General features: G+C 64.9%; 4 protein-coding genes across 4 annotated transcripts; all 4 read right to left on the bottom strand.

The window, feature by feature from the left end:
- Window positions 1-778: 778 nt before the first annotated feature.
- On the bottom strand, window positions 779-1,807 carry LINJ_03_0320 (conserved hypothetical protein; the record flags this gene model as incomplete). The annotated part of the gene is made up of 1 exon (XM_001462749.1): window positions 779-1,807. One exon carries the CDS (start codon window positions 1,805-1,807, stop codon window positions 779-781), a length of 1,029 nt encoding a protein of 342 aa, XP_001462786.1.
- An 876-nt stretch (window positions 1,808-2,683) lies between these two features.
- Window positions 2,684-4,576, bottom strand: LINJ_03_0310 (conserved hypothetical protein; the record flags this gene model as incomplete). The annotated part of the gene is made up of 1 exon (XM_001462748.1): window positions 2,684-4,576. The coding sequence occupies one exon, from the start codon at window positions 4,574-4,576 to the stop codon at window positions 2,684-2,686; it is 1,893 nt and encodes a 630-aa protein (XP_001462785.1).
- A 1,216-nt stretch (window positions 4,577-5,792) lies between these two features.
- LINJ_03_0300 (conserved hypothetical protein) lies at window positions 5,793-8,924 on the bottom strand (the record flags this gene model as incomplete). The annotated part of the gene is made up of 1 exon (XM_001462747.1): window positions 5,793-8,924. One exon carries the CDS (start codon window positions 8,922-8,924, stop codon window positions 5,793-5,795), a length of 3,132 nt encoding a protein of 1,043 aa, XP_001462784.1.
- Window positions 8,925-9,935: 1,011 nt separating this feature from the next.
- LINJ_03_0290 (hypothetical protein) lies at window positions 9,936-16,154 on the bottom strand (the record flags this gene model as incomplete). The annotated part of the gene is made up of 1 exon (XM_001462746.2): window positions 9,936-16,154. One exon carries the CDS (start codon window positions 16,152-16,154, stop codon window positions 9,936-9,938), a length of 6,219 nt encoding a protein of 2,072 aa, XP_001462783.2.
- Window positions 16,155-16,858: the final 704 nt, after the last annotated feature.

The raw sequence follows: 16,858 nt of genomic DNA, 5'->3' as shown, positions 1-16,858 counted from the left end.
CGCAAGGTTTCCACACACAAACACACACACACGGCAGATGCCGAGAGCGAACGAGTAGGAGGGGGGGGGGCGTGTGCGTGAGTAGCATACAACGGCAGAATCAGTGAGGCTCCCGACAGCATTCACACAACCACGCTTAGACGCATGCACAGTGAGCGAAGGCTCGCTGTTCATCTTCTTGTACCACCAGCACCCGCCCCCCTCCTTCCTTCCTTCCGTGTGTATCGACGCGCGCACTTAACTGTGCTCCATGGTTTCCCCTCCGCTCACTTCGTTTTCGCGTGAGTTGGCGCATGCGCCTTCCGAATACGGATCGGCCGAGTAAAGCGCCAGCGGAGGAGAGCGCGCGCGCACGTCTCCTTCGCTGCCACGCACTGAAAAGGCACACAACAGCATCGTGTGAGACAAGCAGCAGCATCTGCAAACGTGACGGACGCCAGCGACGTGCGAAGCACCACCAGCAGCAGGATTCGCACCAGGCGGAGCTGACGGGGTTTGTGTGGGGGCGGAGGAGAGAGAGGCGGGGTGGGGCTGCGGAGAGGGTTCGCCGATGCTGCTGATCATCCCATACTGCCCGCGAACGAACATGGCGGCAGAGGCCGCCTAAGACAATCACGCCAGCAACGCACATGATCATCGACAAGGGTACACGACTCGGCAGCCAATATTGTTGCGCAAGACACGTGCCTAGTCGTCGAACTCTCCCTCCTCCCTCTCTGTGTCTGCCTCCCCCGCCTATCCACCCTTCCCCGCACCCACGCATCATCAGTCAGCGACTCTACGACTGCATGACGATTCGGTTACACTCGCGCGTGAACTCCTGCACCGACACGCGCCCGCGCAGCCGAATGAACTGCGCGAGCAGCGGGAATTGCTCCGGTGCGATGAAGACATACTTGCCACGGTCGTCGAACACGCCGTGCACCTTGTCCGCCTGTGAGAGCTGCTCAATGGTGCTTACGAGCTCCTCCACGGATACCTTCAAGTCGCGCGCCGCCGTCTGCAGTATGAGCACATGGATGCACTCCTCCTCGCTCGGGCTACTCTTCGCTCCGGCAGCGGAGCGTTGCGCACGTGCCTGAACCTGCGCCGCACGGTCTAGCAAGAAGGATTGCAGGCGCCTCTGCCGCTCTCGCTCCTCGTCGCCGAGCTCGCCCCGCTCCTCTACGCCAATATGCGAGACCCACTTAGCGTATTCTTCATCTTCGGCCTTCTTCTTGTCCCTGCGCAGCTGCTGCAGCGCCGCCTCCTCGGCAGCCTTGAGCTCCTCCTCGCGCCGCGCGGCCTCGGCGTCGCGCAATTCATTGGCATCCGTGCGCTGCCGTTGTGCCTCGAGGGCGGCCTCTTGCGCCTGTCGGCGCTCCTCACGCTCGCGCTCCTTCGCGAGCTTTTTGCGCTGCAGCCGCGTCAACTTCACTCCGTTCGCGTCTGTCTCGGGGATGCCGCCGGTGTCGTCATCGTCGTAGCTGTTCTCATCACCGTCGCTGCCGCCATGGTGGGGATTGGCGCCGCGCTCCTGAGGCCGACGACGGCGCAGGTCACCGCCTGCGCCTCTGCGACGCCGACCAACCGCGCCGCCATTGCCGTCGTCCACGCCCACTTGGTCGCTGTCATTCTCGTCCTTACTGCCACGTCGACGCACCGCGGAGCCTGACGCGTTCTGCGACAACCGAAGCCTGCCCTTGTGTGCCAGCGCCTTGTCGCCGACGCCGCTATCATCAGCGTGGCGCTGCGAGATCCACCGTAGCATCACCGCTCCGCAGATGGCGAGGAGCAGCAGGGCGAGCACCAGTGACTCGGCCGACATCGCGCACGGGGTGGTGGTGGTGGTGGTGGTTGTGGGGGGGGGGGTGGGGGATAGATTGATTGAGAGGAGGACGTGTAAAACCCACTCTGTGTATGCGTGCGTGTGCGTTGCAGGTGGATCATCCGCGGATGGCGGTCAGAGGAGACGCGTACAGCGACGCACAAGATGAAGCAGCGTCGACGAGAGAGAGGGGGAGGGGGCGAGAGAGGCGGGGAAGTGGAGCGTGTGCTAGCTGGCGACTCGGCGCTTGCATGCTTGCTCGTGCGGCGCCCCCCCTCCCCTCGTGCTGAGCGCCGTCAGAGAAGGCCGACGGAGGCAGTGGCGGTGGTGTGGCTTGCTCGCGCAGCACGAAGCCAGATGCACGCGCCGCGCACCATCCAACAAGGACCTCAAACGAAGACCCCGAGGCGGTCGAACCAAACACACCTGCTCAAGCGACCGACGGACGTGTGAGGCACGGCGACGCCGCGCTGCCCGGGCACCCGACCGCCACAGCCGAGGGAGACGCAGAAAGACGAAGAGGGGAGGGGGCTTTGTGAGAGCGGCTTTACGGTGCCGAAGGGCGTACACACCGGCACGCCGATGCTCGTGCGCGCATGCATGCGGCTACGCCCATGTGAAGATGACGCGAGTGGCGCGCGTACGACCAACTGAGCGAAAAACATGGAATCGCAGGCAGGCGCATTAAGGTCGGCGAAAGAAGCGGCCGGGCAGCGGTTGATGGCGGCGACGCCTTCGCGCACGACCGGCACGGCGTGCTGGACCTCGCAGCACCACACGTGCACGTTCAGAGGCGCAGGCCCGAAAGCCCACAGTGCAATCATAAGGGCGGTGTTGACGAAGGGGCGGGCGCTCTGCTCGCGGCGGCGGCGCTCCTCACGTCCCACGCATGCTCTCGTTAGAAGAAATGGGGTTCCAGCGACCCTCCTTGACCCACGTCGCGTCTGGGGCGGCGGTGGGGTTGTCCTTGCGGTGCGGTCGGTCAAAGGCACGGCCGCGCTGGGCTGACGTCGTGGATCCGTAGAACGGGTCTCGCGCAAGCCTCGCCCGCACCTCGACTGCGCGTGCGTGCAGCCATAAGGAGGGCTGGACCAGCAGTGCGGCCGCCACGCTTACCTCGGGAAGGTACGTGATGCACGGCGACTCCAGCGATCGCAGCACGGCAGCCGTCAGCGCCGCACTCGGCAGCACGAGGAGCGGGTTAGGGAAAGACTCCGCAAGCAGGACGTCGGTGAGGCCACAGAAGTGGTACTGCGCATGCACTTCCAGGTGCTCCAAGGAGACGTGCGTCTGCTGCGACACGCGAGCCGCAAGGTTCAGCAGGCCGCCGTTGTGGCTCGTCCCGCACAACACGCCTCCTAGCTGTGCCTTGCGCCGCACCCATGCTGGCAGGGTAGGTTGTATCATGCCCCCAAGAAGACCGCGCAGTGCTGCGAACTCGTCGGCGAGAAGCGGGTTCGGGCTGCTCGCGTGCAGACAGTAAGACTCCAGCGGACGGCGTTGGATCTGCGTAATGCAGTAGCGGTGCGCACTCGCGACGTCTACGGGGAGGGGGTGCTCGACGAGGCGCATAAGTGACGCTGCTGCTGGCGCCGCATCGCTGCTGGTGCCGCCATCAGCGGGGCCCTGAAAGTCTCTCATTGATGAAAATGTTGGCGACACGGACGCCTGTTGCCGTGGCTGTGCGTGAGCCGCTACGAAGACTCGCTTTCCGCTGGACGGCGTCCTCTCACCGGCCTCGAGCAAGGACGGCCCCGGCCCATGCGCAATAGCGTACAGCCTCTGCCGCTCCTCCGGTGTCGTCGCATCGTCTAGGAGATCAGCGATGTCATCGGCGGCCGATGTCCCCAGTCCCAGCAAGCGCAGACCGCGCTGCGGATCTTCGTGGAGGACCAGAAGTCGCTGCGGGGCGACGCACTGGCTCACGGCGGCGTGCGCGAGGAAGGCGAGTGCGTCGAGCTGTGTGCGCGGGTCCATCGCACCGCGGTTTGCCGCTGACCCGGACGATGACGGCGCTTTCGCTTTTCTTCTCTGCTTTGCAAGCCCCGACGTCGTGGGTGCGCGTGCTGCACACAGCAGCGACTTGAGCGTGTTCTCGGCGCCCTTGCGGCCAACACTGTCCCGGGTGCCCCTATCAACGGTGCTGCGGCTATCATCTGCCGTCTCAGGCATGCTCGCGCCCTCGCCGACTAGGAACCTTGCCACAGACGGCGGCCATTCAACGTCGAAATCCGCCCCTAGAACGCGAACATCGACCTTGAATTCCTTTGTCAGCCGTTCGGCGAGCTGTCCGGCGTTGCGCGCGAGGCAGAGCGGCCACGACAGCACGGCGGCGCGCTCGCTGAGGCCCTCAAAGGCGTTGCGCCGCATTGCGCCCTGCAAGATGTGCAGCTTGTTTGTGATGTCCTCCATCGTGCGCTCGCTTAGCGTGAAGGACGACGACGACGACGACAGCGGTGATGAGGGGTTCGACATCGAAGTCGGCAGTGCCTCAAGATGCAGGGGCAGCTGCGTCTGGTACATGAGTTTTTGTATGGCGCCGACCGTGGCATCCACGCGGGCAACACAGAGCGACACAACACCGCCGGTGCCGATGTCGATGGCTGCGCGGACGGGAAAGGGCTTGATGTGTTGACTCTGGAAGATGCCCGCGTGCTCATCCGGGTGATGCTGGTACAGCGCAGCATCTTCCGCTTCTTCGGTGTCGCTGCCGAGGCGGCCTGCCGCGTGTGAAGGACGGTGAATGCCGAGACGGGGCCTCTTCTTCATCTTCGAGGTGCTGCGTGTCTGCCCCGCCGCGGTGCTGCACGCTAGGGGCGAGGTGGATCTGATCCACAGGCGTTGACACGACAACGCGGCTGCCACAGCGCAGCGAGGGTAGTCGCCACAAAGACGAAGAGGAGGCGAGCACCGGCGCGGCAATGCCATCGGCACCCATCGCGCGATCCGCGTAGCCGCGGTAGACGCCGCGGTGGCAAACGTAATGGAGGACGGGGCCGACGCCATCAAGGGCACCTTTATTCGTCTCTGCAAGCCCCGCACGGGAAGGCTGCCGTGCATAGCTGCGCGTGTACGTCGGTAGGTGGGCAGTGATGGGCTGCAAGGGAAGGAGAGAGAGAGAGGACCGCGTGAGTAGCGCAGCCCAAGGAGATAGTGAGGGCTTGGAGAGAGAGGGAGGGGTGGCGGCGGTTTTTGTGCCGCTTCAGGCATGTGAACGAGGGCGCTGCACAACGTAACGCGCGGGGATTGGGAAGGGAAGGGCATCTGCGTTCATTTGGCGAGTTTGTGTGTGCGTGTGTGTGTGTGTGTGTGTGCCAGCGAGCGAGGGGACTGGAGACCAGTCACGCGGCCCGTCTCTGTTCCCGCGCGCAGACTCGATCGCGACCGGTCGCTCTTTGCACTTCTGCCCAACGTACGGACGTTGCCGACGCAGCACCCTCGGACATCATCATCCGCCACTCCTCTCTGTCGGCCTTCGAGGCGCGTGCGCCGCAGAAGACGAACGCTCCGCAGCGTTGTAGGCAAAGGTGCTCCCTAGCTGGCCAGCACTGGTGCAGCGCTGAGGGATGTGCTTCTCACGCACCGACGACATCTCTTTTCATGGACCAAGGCGAGGAGGACACTTTTTGGATGCAAGTGGTTATGCGTGCGGACGGATACCGCCGTCTCCTCCTCCCCCCGCCCCCCCCCCCAAACACACACACACACACACACACACGTGACCGAGAGAGGGTGGTGGTGGGGGGTGGGGCGCTGCAACCCACCCTGAGCATCGTCCGTATTCGGAGGCACATGGGACATGGGAAAGCACTAAGGTACATCAACGAAGGGCAAAAACGAGAAATGAGCGAGGCAACGGAGACGGAGGAGCGGCCACAACACGCACACAGACTGCGGCGGCGCCACACAGGCATGGGGATGCACAGACAGGCTACACACACACACACACACACACACAGGCACACCCGCGGCTCCCCCCGCGCCATCATCGAGTGAGAGAGAAGCCGCCGCCGACAAACTGCCGCTGATGGGGTGGCCTCTGCAGCGGGAAGTTCGGCTGTGGCGGCCCTGCCGTCAGCGTGTCTAGCATCGCCTCGGCCAGCGGCGCGCGCCGGCGGCCGTTGCGTGGCGGGACAGAGCCGTTGCCTACGCTGCCGCTGTTGGCCGCGCTCATTTGACCAGTGCCGCTGCATGCAGTGCCGCTCGCTGCGGCTTGAATGCCGTTGTGGCTGTTACTAGCGACGGCAGAGCCGCCTGCATGGAGGTGCGGCCGCTGCGGCTGTGAGGCAGACCTGTGCCCCACATCAGCAGAAGCTGATCCGCCACCCGACGGGGACCTGTCATCGGTGTTGGTGCGTCGCTGCTCTGCTGAAGGCGCCGATGCGCCTGCTGCTACTACCGCTACCCCGCCGCCGCCTGCGGAAGAGCCCGTACCGCTGCCCGCTTGCCTGGCAGCTCCGACACCGGCGCTGCCAGCACCCCAAGTTCGCGCTATGAGCTTTTCCTCCTGTCTCAAGGCGGTGTGTTTTGTTTTCTCCTGGTAGTAGCGGTGCTTCAGGTCTTGAAGTTCTTCCTGGAGCTGCGCGACATGCACTTCCAGAGCCTCCGCCTCCTGCTCCGCTTCTGCCAGAGAGTCCGTCATGCACAGCAGCTGCGCCTTGCGCTGCTGCATGTTTTCGGCGCAGAGGGCGAGCTCCTCGGCGGCCTCCGGCCCCGGCATCCGCGCCAGCTTCTGCCGCAGCTGCTGATAGGCACGTTCCTCTTTCTCAACCAGGTCCGTCTTTTCCTTCAACTCGCCATGTTTGCGCAGCAGCTTCGCCTGCAGGAGCTGAACCTTGGCGAGGGCATCCAGCACCTCTGGCGCGTTGCTTTCCATGCTCCGCCAGCAGTGCACGTTGTGCTTGGTGCCGAGCTCGTCCGCCAGCGCCCGCACCCGCGCGCGGGACTGTGACAGCAGCTTCTCCTGATGCACCTCCTTGGTGTGGAGGCGGTCGAGGTAGCGGAGCCGCACCAGGGCAATGCGGCAGCGCAGCCGCTGCTCAACAAGCAAGTCGCGTGATTCCAGCAGCTGCTTCATCGCTCGCTGGTACTTGGTGACCCCAGATACCCGCGCCACATCAGCAAGGCGGATCTTCTCGCGGATCAGCTCGAGTTCCTCGGAGCGGAGCAGCAGCTGCGTCGCGATGGCGTTGCGCTCGTGCGTCATGTACTTCAGCCGCGCGCCTTGCTGCCGTGCTTCCAGATCGTATTGCGCAATCACCTGCCGAAGTTCTTGCGCCTCGCTGCGTAGTGCCTCGACGCGGCTCTCGGCATGCTGCTGATCTTCCCGCAGGAACCGCAGGCGCTGCTCCGTGTTGGCGACATCCTTGTTTAGCTGCCGACTGAGACCATGCAGCTGGCACATGTCCGCCTCCTGTTGGATCAGCTCTGTTTTCACCGACTCCAGCTCCTCCTGCTTGCTCCCGTGTCGGTTGCGCAGCAGCTGCAGCTCTGCCTCTGTTTCGCGCAACGCCTTCTCCGTCTTCTGGCGATCCGCCGTCACGGTGCTCAGCAGTGCCTGCTGCGCCTTCAGCTTCTTCTGATGGAGCGCGATATCCTCCTCGACCGCCTTGGCCTCGCTGCGGCGCGTGCGAATAGCGTCGAGGGTCCGGTGGTAGTTCAGCAGCGCCTGCTGCGCCTCCTTCGTGTTCTTTTCGTGGTTCTGCTCGGCATAGTAAATTGTTTTGCGCATCTGCTCATTGCCCGTCCGCAGCAGCTCCAGCTGCCGGCTGAGGCGCCGACTCTTGCCAGCCTCCATGACGCGCTGCCCCTCCACCTTCGAACTCGCCGTGGCCTTGACAGTATTGGTGTGCATCGTGTTGGTCTTGCGCTGCATCACCTTGGCGACCGCCTCCTCCAGCACCGCGCGCGCCTTCTCCTCTGTCGCCAGCTCGGCCAGGGCGGCATCGACAGAGTTGGCGCGTGTTTGCACCGCTGCGGCGGCCGTCGCGCGTTTCTCGACGAGTGCGGCCAGCTCCGCCTGCTGCGCTCGCGCCGACTTCTCCAGCAAGTGCAGCTGCTTCTCCTCGCGCTTCAGCTCATCCTGCTGTTCGCGCAGGGCAGCTTGCCGCTGCGGCAGCTCGCGCGTGAGGATCGTGTTCTCGCGCTCGGCAGCAGCGAGCCGGGCTGCCTCGACAGCGAAGCGCTCCTGCCGCTCCTGCAGCTGGCGGGCGATGGCTTGGATTTCCTGCGCCGTGCCCTCCGCCTCCTTGGCGGCTTTCTTCTCTTCCCGTATGGCTCGCTCCACCTCGACGCCGCGCTCGTCGAGCCGACGCATGCACAACTCCGTCGTGTCGCGGTACTGCCGCACGCTCGCCTCCTTCGCCGCCCGCTCCCGTTGCTCCGCCTCGAGGCTGGTGAGCAAGTGCTGATAGGCGTGGCGCTGCTCATCTCGCTCGTGCTGGGCCGCCTCGTGCGCCTGCGTGGCGGCAGCGAGTTGCACGCACACGTGCCGGTGATCTGCCTCTGTCCGATTCAACGCCGCGCGCAGCAGCATCGCCTCCTCCTCGCGGTCCTTCTTTACGGTGAGCAGATCACGCAAGTACGCTTCTTGCCCCATCGACAGCCCTGCTGTCTTCTCGACCATCGCGTCGAGTTCGGTGACCTGCTGCCGTAGCGTGTGCAAGAGCTCGCGACTGCGCTGCTCTTGCTCGTGCGCGGTATCAGCTTTCGCCCACGCTGCCTCGATTTCCCCCCGCAGAGTTCGGATTGCCTCCTCGTCCTCCTGCGAAAGCTGCATCGCCGTCGTAATCTGCTGTTGGTGTGTGTCTAGCTCGTCGCGCAGCTCGCGCGCTTGTCGGAGGAGGCGCTGCTCTCCATCGTGGCTGCTGAGGAGCAGGCGGTGTAGCTTTTCGTACTCGTTGCGGAACGGCTCCAGCTGTGGCTCAGCGGAGAGGGCACGCAGTACCTCCACGAAGCGCTGCTCAATGGCCTCCAGCTCCTCCGGGGACAGGCTGCTATGTGTGCCGTCCGCGGCGTTGGCCGCGTCACTGGCCTCAGCGGCAGGGGCCCCGCGCGATGGTGACGACGACGGCGGCGGCGGCGGCCGCGTCGACGCCTCCCCACCACCACTAGACATACACGAGTAGACGTAAAGCAACGCACGTAGCGGTTGTCTACGTGTGCGTCTCTGCGCACGTCGATGATGGGGAGAGAGAAACGAGCGCGGGGCGCCAAAAGGGAGGGTGCTGTTGATGGTGTTAGTGGTGGCGGTGGTGGTGGTGGTGAGGCGCACACGCACGCAGGCGGGGAGAGATCAAGAGTTTGCTTGCCTGCTTTTCGCCTTTTCCGTTCCACTCTGCGCCGCACTTCTACTTTCTACTGCCAAGAAGCCCACAGCACGTTGGCTTCGGTGTGCATGGCGGGCGCGTGGACGTAGAGATGTACGTGTGTTGGTCGGTGGTGAAGGGGGAGGGGGCGCAGGGAAGGTCACAACAAGAAGAAAGGTAGAGGCTGAGCATGTGCGTACTCGCGCATACACATGCGCGCACGGAGGCGACGCCGAGGTGTACCTTGTGGCGTCCCCACACGCCGCCTCAAAAGGAAGGGCATACTGCTTGCCTGCGTGATGCTCGCGTTCCACAGACACGCAGGTATGCGCCCACGCGTATACATCCAGTGCCTTCGCCTTTGCAGCGTCGGCTGCGTTGGTGTTTTTTTTTTCTCTGTTGGTTTCTCCGTCTGAGCGACGAGCTCCGAGACGCGGACGTGTAGTTGCCACCCTCATGATGATCCTCATCCTCCATCAACGTCACCGTGCAATCACACATGCACACCACCACCATCACCACACACACACACACACGAACCCCAACCGCCAAGCACGCGAAGCAAACAACTCCCCGAAAGAGTATACAATGGACAGCTGAGGGTAAGAGATTGGGAGAGAGAGGGCATGATGCAGCACACAGGGGAGGGGTGCTACTCCACCGTTGGCATGTATGCATGCTTGTGTGTGCGTGTATGTGCGGGGTGCGCGACAGCCTTCGCCACGCGTGTGTAGGCGCACCGACGTCGCCCTCCGCCGCTATCTGTTCGTCCGCCTTGAAAAGTCCATACACCGCACCGACCGGCACCTTTAACACTCGATTTACGAGGAGCGCGTGTCGGAGGGAGACGTCATGGTGGGTGTCGGCGTATGCGAAGACGAGGCGGAGGAGTCGTGCGATGCGGCGTTGTGCATGGCAGATGCAGGACCAACGCTGGCAGCGGCCAGTGAGTGGTGCTGCTGCTGCTGGCTCAAGGAGCTTCGGTTGCGCTGCAGCGCGCTCGAGAGCATGGAAACAGGTGTGCTGGCGTCGAACAGGAAGGAAAAGCAAATGGGTGGCTGCTCTGCAGCGTTCACGTCGCCCAGAGGTCGCCGGCGCTGCTGCTGTTGCTGCGGCTGCAACGGTATTCGTCGGAGTGCGTGCTGGAAAGAGCTGTCGTCGTCGTTATCCACATGCTTTCCGGCCTCCAGACCGGCGGCCCTGTCCACGTCGGCATCGGAGGCGCTGCTAATGCGGTTGGCGCTGCGCATGACGCCGGCCACGCTTGCGGCCGCCACTGCAGTCGGGGTAGCCGGCAACGATGTCACCGCCGCGGCGGCAGGCGTTGATCGTTCTCTACCGCTCTTTTCCTGCCCCCCCTCCGCGATCAGCTCCGGCGGGTGCAGCTGCGCCGAGTAGCCTCGGTTTTGACCAGCATCTGCGACGGCAAAGAGGGTGACCAGTGTGGCGCAGCTGCCCCCGCCATGATTGTGCATCGCTAGCCCGCTCACGCCGTCACCGACGTCGCCCTTCTTAACGCCTTTCTCGACGTCCATCGACCCGGTTGTCCCCACGCTGCTCGTGCGCAGCGCGGAGACGGATGCGTCTGAGAGTGTTTCAACGGACAGTGGCGGCGGCAGACCCGCGCGAGCACGTCGACTGCTGCGTCTCTCCTGCGCAGAGCACGACGTCTGCAGCCGCTGCTGCTGTCGGTGGCCGGGATCATCTGTTAGCTGTAGGGGGTTCGAGCACGGGCGGTGGGCCACGAGAGATGACGAGCAGAGTGCTTGCTGGTGCGTCACAGCACCTCTTGCCACAGCAGCACTTTCGCATCCGGCAAGAGGTGAGCTTGGCGGTGCTTGTTTTGCCTTGCCACAGACCTTGGCAGAGTTGGCCGGTTGCTGTGTCTTCCCGGTCGGGGATACGGCAGCCCTTGCCAGGGTTTTAGCTTCGTAGCCTGATCGCGCCGGCTGCGATGACGCTGGCGTTGCCGCTGCTGGGGTCAGTGGTTTGGTGCGCCTCGGACCACTCAAGGGTGTCACACGCGGCGACCGTGACGGCGAGGGCGGGGACACGACCACGCGTGGTAGCGTCTTCGTCGTCTGCATGAGGGCGGCGACGCTGCGGGAAAGGACGACTGCATGCTGCGATTGCACCGCCGCATCACGAGACTGCTGGTGCGCCAGGCTCGGCGGGTGGCCGTGCGGTGGCGTGGGAGGCGGCGTGCAGGGCGCCGCGAGGGAGGCGTTCATGTTGTTGCCGCTGCAGTTGGTACTGAAGTGCAGGGCCCTGCTGGAGTGCGGGCGGTGGTACTGGCCGAGGCGGCTCGTCGACGAGAGCGGTGACACGGGCTGCGCGATGCACGCGGGAAGGCGCCCAGGGGTCGCGCCGCTGCCACCAGCACCAGTCCCCGCAGACGCGGAGCTTCCGGTGACTAGGGGCGACACCGGGGAGGCCGGGTGGGCCGTACTTGATGAGAGAAGGATCGGAGTGATGCGTAGGAAGCTGCTGGCCGACTTCACGGACGCCACCATCGGCACGTGTGGCAGCGTCCCTGACACCGTGGCCGACGACAGCAAGGGAATGGAGGTCCACTTCCTCGCCTGGTGAGAGGTGGCAGTCGTCTGCAGCAGCTGCCGCGGATGATGCGCGACCGCGATGGGGACAACGGGCTGCGTCTGCTGAAACTTCAAGCTCCGCGACGAGAAGCGCGCGAGGAGCGCGCCGACGGCGGCGGTGCTGGCCGGAGAGGGGGCCAGCGGGGCCTTCAGCCGTCGTGGTGGTGTAGAGGCGATGCTTCCGCTGCTGCTGTGGGACCGATGTGCGCCAGCGGAGGGTCGGCACCGTCTCTCACCACCGGCGGTCATGGCAGTGGCACCGGTTGGCGTGACGGGGCTCAGTATGGTCTTGTCGTCACCGCCCGCGGCCGTTGCCACTCGGACGGGAGGGCTCTGTAGCCACGACGATAACAGACTGTGCTGCGGGTGCGAGCTGGGGCTGCGATCACTGCTGCTATGTGTGGGCGATGCGCTGGTAGCCGCGTCGCGCCATGTCGGCAGGTCTTCGCGGCCTTGCAGGGCAGTGCTACCCGCCGCGTCCGCACCGCAGGCATCGTCCCTCATGTTGCCGCGACAATCGGCAGCAGGTGCCTTGCTGCGGGGTGTGGCGGAGCCGGCGGATTGGATGAGACCGCTCCACGGCCGCCTCGCCTCTCGCCGCCCGGGTGACGGCTTGGCAACGCTGGCTTCGCTCCTCTGCTGCCTTGATCGCGGCCTGGCTGTCACCGGTGTGCTTGCCGGCTGAGCCAGTGTCGTCGCCGTCGCGGCGTTCGACGTGCGGCACACTAGACTGGCTGCAGAGCCGGTGAGCTTGAGTGCGGCAACGGAGGATGCCAGCGACGCCACAGGGGAGTCGGCGCTGGCAGCGGTCGTCGTGTTTACAGCCCCAATGCCACTGCTGCCACCGTGGCCCTTGGTGCCGACTTCAGCGGCGACGTCCACGACGGTACTCGCCCCGGTGACGGCGCCGCTGCGGTGCTCGCTGTTTAGATCATCGAGCAGGCGCCGCGCCGACACGCTGCTGCTGCCACTGCTGCTTCCACGAGCCGCAGCCGAGCTCGCGCCTGCGAAGGCAGATGCGGGACTCTTGCGCGACGAGGGGGCCTGCCGCGGCGGCGGCGGCGCAGGTGGGTGCCGCGCCCTCGCGAAAGAGTGCTGGGTCCCACCAGGAATGGGCATCGGCACCGCCGTCGTGGCCATAGCCCCAGGGGCTGCTCGCCGCATGCTGTGTTCTCGTTGGCGGCACCGCGAAGAGGTAGACGACAGAGCCGACGACCCACCGGATACGTCTTGACAGCGTTGTTGTTGCTGCAGCGGTTGTGTGAGATGCCGCTGCGCCTTCTGCGGCTCCGTGACCTTCACGCCGTCGGGATGTGCACCATACACCTCCGACCGCTGACCCGAGCGGCCGCCACTACACGCGTCTGCATCAGGGGTCGTGCTGTTCCTGGCGCCCTCTGCACGGGGGCCAGCGCTGCCGCGGCGGGCCGCGGCAGCGGGAGCCGGAGCAGGGAGTTCGTCCTCGGCGGCACTGGCGTGCAGGGAGAGCGCCAGCCCGAAGTGCACGTCCGTTATGGACAGCGCCGGCACGACGGATGAGTCGCTGGTGACGGCGCTGCTCCTGCTCTCCGTGGCGCACACGTCCAGCATCGCGGGCGGCGACAGCAGCGGCGAGGGCGGGCGCTCTTGCCGTGGCACGCTCACCAATGATGACACCATCGACTGCGGCACCAACGTCGCGCTGGCTGCTCGTGATGTCGTAGCCGTTGTGGTGATGGTAGTTGCTGTCGTAGTGTTCACATTGGTGGTGATGGCGGCGCTCGCGGTGACCAAGGAATGGAGAGAACTGCTGCTGGAGATGATCTTGGGAAGGGCCGCTGCTGCCGTTACAGCAGTGGCCCCGGCGAGTTGCTGAAAAGAAAGCGTACCAGATGGGACAGGCGACGTCGGCGTGTTGCACACACCGTCGACTACCGGCGTGCTGGTGGCTGTGCCCGTGGTCGCCGCACCACCGCGGCCTGGAATGGCCTCACCGCGCGCCACGTCCGTTGAGCACTGCGTGCTGAGCGATGAAAGCCACGGCGAACCGACGGCCGGCACGACGCGCTCACATCCGGCGGAGAGAGACCCGCACGAGGAGAACGGCGCCGCGAGGGCCGCGTACCCGACGTTCCCCGAGCGGTCACTGATATTTTGTCGATGGCCGCTTCCGCTGACGCTGCAGCTCCTGCGAGTGCGAGAGATGGCCACGGAGGCCGTCGAGAAGGACGCGCACAAGTGCTCGTGCCACTTGTTCTCACCGTCGTCGACGTCACCATCGCAAGTAGCGCCATCTTCGCCCTGATCGCCGACGCCGGCGCTCCTGCTGCTATCCACACCACGACGCCGACGGTGGCTGCTGTTGTGGTGGTGGTGCCAGCCTGCAGCTTCAGCGGCGCGACCGCTGCTTGCCTCCAGCGCTAGCCGTCGCACTGCCCGCTGCAGCCGCAACATCACCGACGACATTTCCAAGACCCGTTGAAAGAGCCTCTGAACGGCTGACCCCTCGCGCCGCTGAAGCCGACGCCGCTTCTCGCGCTCCTCGCGCACGCTGCGCACGAGAACCGTGAGGTTATCCTTCATACGTGTCGTCTCCATCGTGTTCTGCACTGCCTGGGCGAACAACTCGTTGATAGCGGTAGTGTTGTCCATGCCGACAGGAAACTGCACCTTGCGAGGCGGCATCCCAGTTGCCTGAACTCCGCTGGTGGCTGCGGACTCTGAGGAGGCAGGAGAAGATGCGGTGGGATGAGGGGTGCTCAGCGCGTGGTAGAGCGCGTCCAGTTCATCGCCAGTGTGCGCGGCGGAGCTGGTCGCGGTACTGCCGGCGCTTCGTAAGGCCGTGGCGGCGAGCCTAGAGGAAGAGCTCGACTCGCGGTCCTCGCGCTCCTCGCCTTTGCGATATGTCGGCTGTAGATGGAGCCGTGCTGACGGATGCTGAGGGTGATCGGCGAGGGGTGCCAGGTGCGTGAGCGACGAGCGTAGGTGCCGTCGGCTGCCACGCTGCTGCTGCGGATGCGCCGAAGGAGCAATGTCTGGCCCATCATGAGTGATCTCTTCAGCGCGTTCTGCTAGGTGCCGGCTGTTACACGATGACCACTCCTCCGTCGACGGCTGCGTGGGGGGTTGCTGCTGCTGCTGCTGGGATAACGAACGCGCTGACATGCGGAACTCGACCGGCGTAGAGCAACGAGAGTTCTCCGACGAAGAGAACAGCGTCACTGGAGCTGCCCATGTGAAGCCGTTCATTGGCGTTGCGCTTGCAGGGGCACTGCTGGCGCCAGCGGAGATCAGCTCCGACGCCGCGATGGCGTGCGCCTCCGCCTGTGACGTGTGCGTTGGGCTGACAACTGTGACGAGAGAGCCCTGCCGCTGGCGACCGCCACCGCCGCCGGAAGAGGAACCAAAGTGCGATATCATCGGCGGCTCGTTGGTGCTGCCACTCGCTACCGCCGCAGATGCCGTGAGTGTATTCCGGTAGTTGCCAGCAGCAGTTGCGGAGGGGACAGCATGCGCACATCCGCCCCCGACACCTGCGCCGGTGCCACTGCTCGCCTCCTTCCACTTGGTGTTGGCGAGGCCAGCAGGGGACGGCGAAGGGATCGCGCCTGTGGATGCTACAGCGCCAGGGCTCTGGTGACGGTGATGTTGGCTGCCAGTGCTGTGATTCATGTGGACGTTGTCTCTCTCGCTTCCCTTCACAGCTGCCCCCGCAGCAGTAGCAGCAGCAGCGGATGTGTCAGCGGGCGCCGTGGACTCCAACGAAGAAGAGGCCGGCGCGTCGGCGCCGTACGGGCTGTGCATGTCGGATCCCTGCGTGTAGCGGAGTGGGCGGTGCCGGCGGCAGCGCTGCTGTGAGTGCGACTCCGATGACGCTGCTGCGCGATCATAGCCATCGTCGCTGTGGTGGCTGTTGCTGCTGCCACCGAGAGCCGATGGTCGATTCACGTGCGACCACGGCGAGGTGCGACAGCTGGTGGTATGGCGACTGCAGAGATACTGCTCGCTGCGCTCACGATCGTGTGCGTCACTGCCCTTGGCATCGCCATCCTCACCGTGCGCTTCTACAGCTGCCTGTCCACATGACTGCTGCTGCGGCTGCCGCCCGTATGCCTGCATGAACAGAGCTTTTAGGGCGGTATCGAAGATGCACTGCCGCGCCTCTCCGTGCGCTTGCCGCTCTTCAAGGCGGCATATGCGATCGAGGCACATGGCGAGGAGCTTGGCTAGCCCCTCCGCTGACGACGCCGGCGCAGCGACGAGAGGCGGCGTGCGTTCATCCACAACGTGTTCGACAGCCCTTGTAGTGTCGCTGGTGTTAGCGCCGGTCGGAACAGCGGCGGTGTTGCCGCTGATGCCCTCCGCCATGACGCCGGCGGAGCGTTCCGCCGTCGGTGCTGCCGCCTCCGCGACGGCTGCGCTTAGGGGGCGCGTGGGGCTGTTGCTGTCTGCGGATGCCTGCATCGGGTATGCGTCCTCGTCTCAGTTTTGAGGTGCGCACTGCTCTTGTTCGCGCGACAGGACGCCACTTTTAGAAGGGGGAGGGAGGGGAGGGGAGGGGGTGGGGCGCGTGTCGGTGGGCGGGGACGCATGCCGTAGCGGAACAACGTGCGCCCCCCACAACACCACACGCGCACGGGGAAGATGGGGAGGAGTGTGTGTGTGTGTGGAGGATAGAGACGAAGACGTAGAAGAATAGAGGTACGGTGATGGCGCACACGCACACGCACACGCACACGCACACGCACACGCACACGCACACGCACACGCACACGCACACGCACACGCACGCAGGAGACGTAAGCCAATGAATAAAGGAGGAGGCTTCAATCGTGCATAACGCAGCCGTCGTGGCGACGTCTTCGAGCCTACGGCAGCGGGGGACGCTGAGACAAGGGAGGAGACAACGAAGCACACGCGCAGGGAAAACAGCAGCAGCAACGAGCGAAAGAAAAAAAAGAAACGGGTGGAGTCAATGACTGATACACGAAAGGTAAGGAGAGACGTGTGTACAAGAATGGAGGAGGGAGATGCCAGGGCGCGCGAGACGCGGTGTGGGGGCTGCGCGCTCCAACACCGCGTGTGGCGATCGGGGAAGAGGGTGAGGGGTGGGAGGCTTTGGCAGATGCAGGCTGGCGTGCGCGCTCTTGCTGCTCACGCCGTCGTCC

Source organism: Leishmania infantum, chromosome 3, assembly GCF_000002875.2.
Source record: "Leishmania infantum JPCM5 genome chromosome 3".
NCBI lineage: Eukaryota > Euglenozoa > Kinetoplastea > Trypanosomatida > Trypanosomatidae > Leishmania > Leishmania infantum.
Note: the sequence above shows the minus strand (reverse complement) of the source record. Positions and strands in the feature narration are given on the sequence as shown.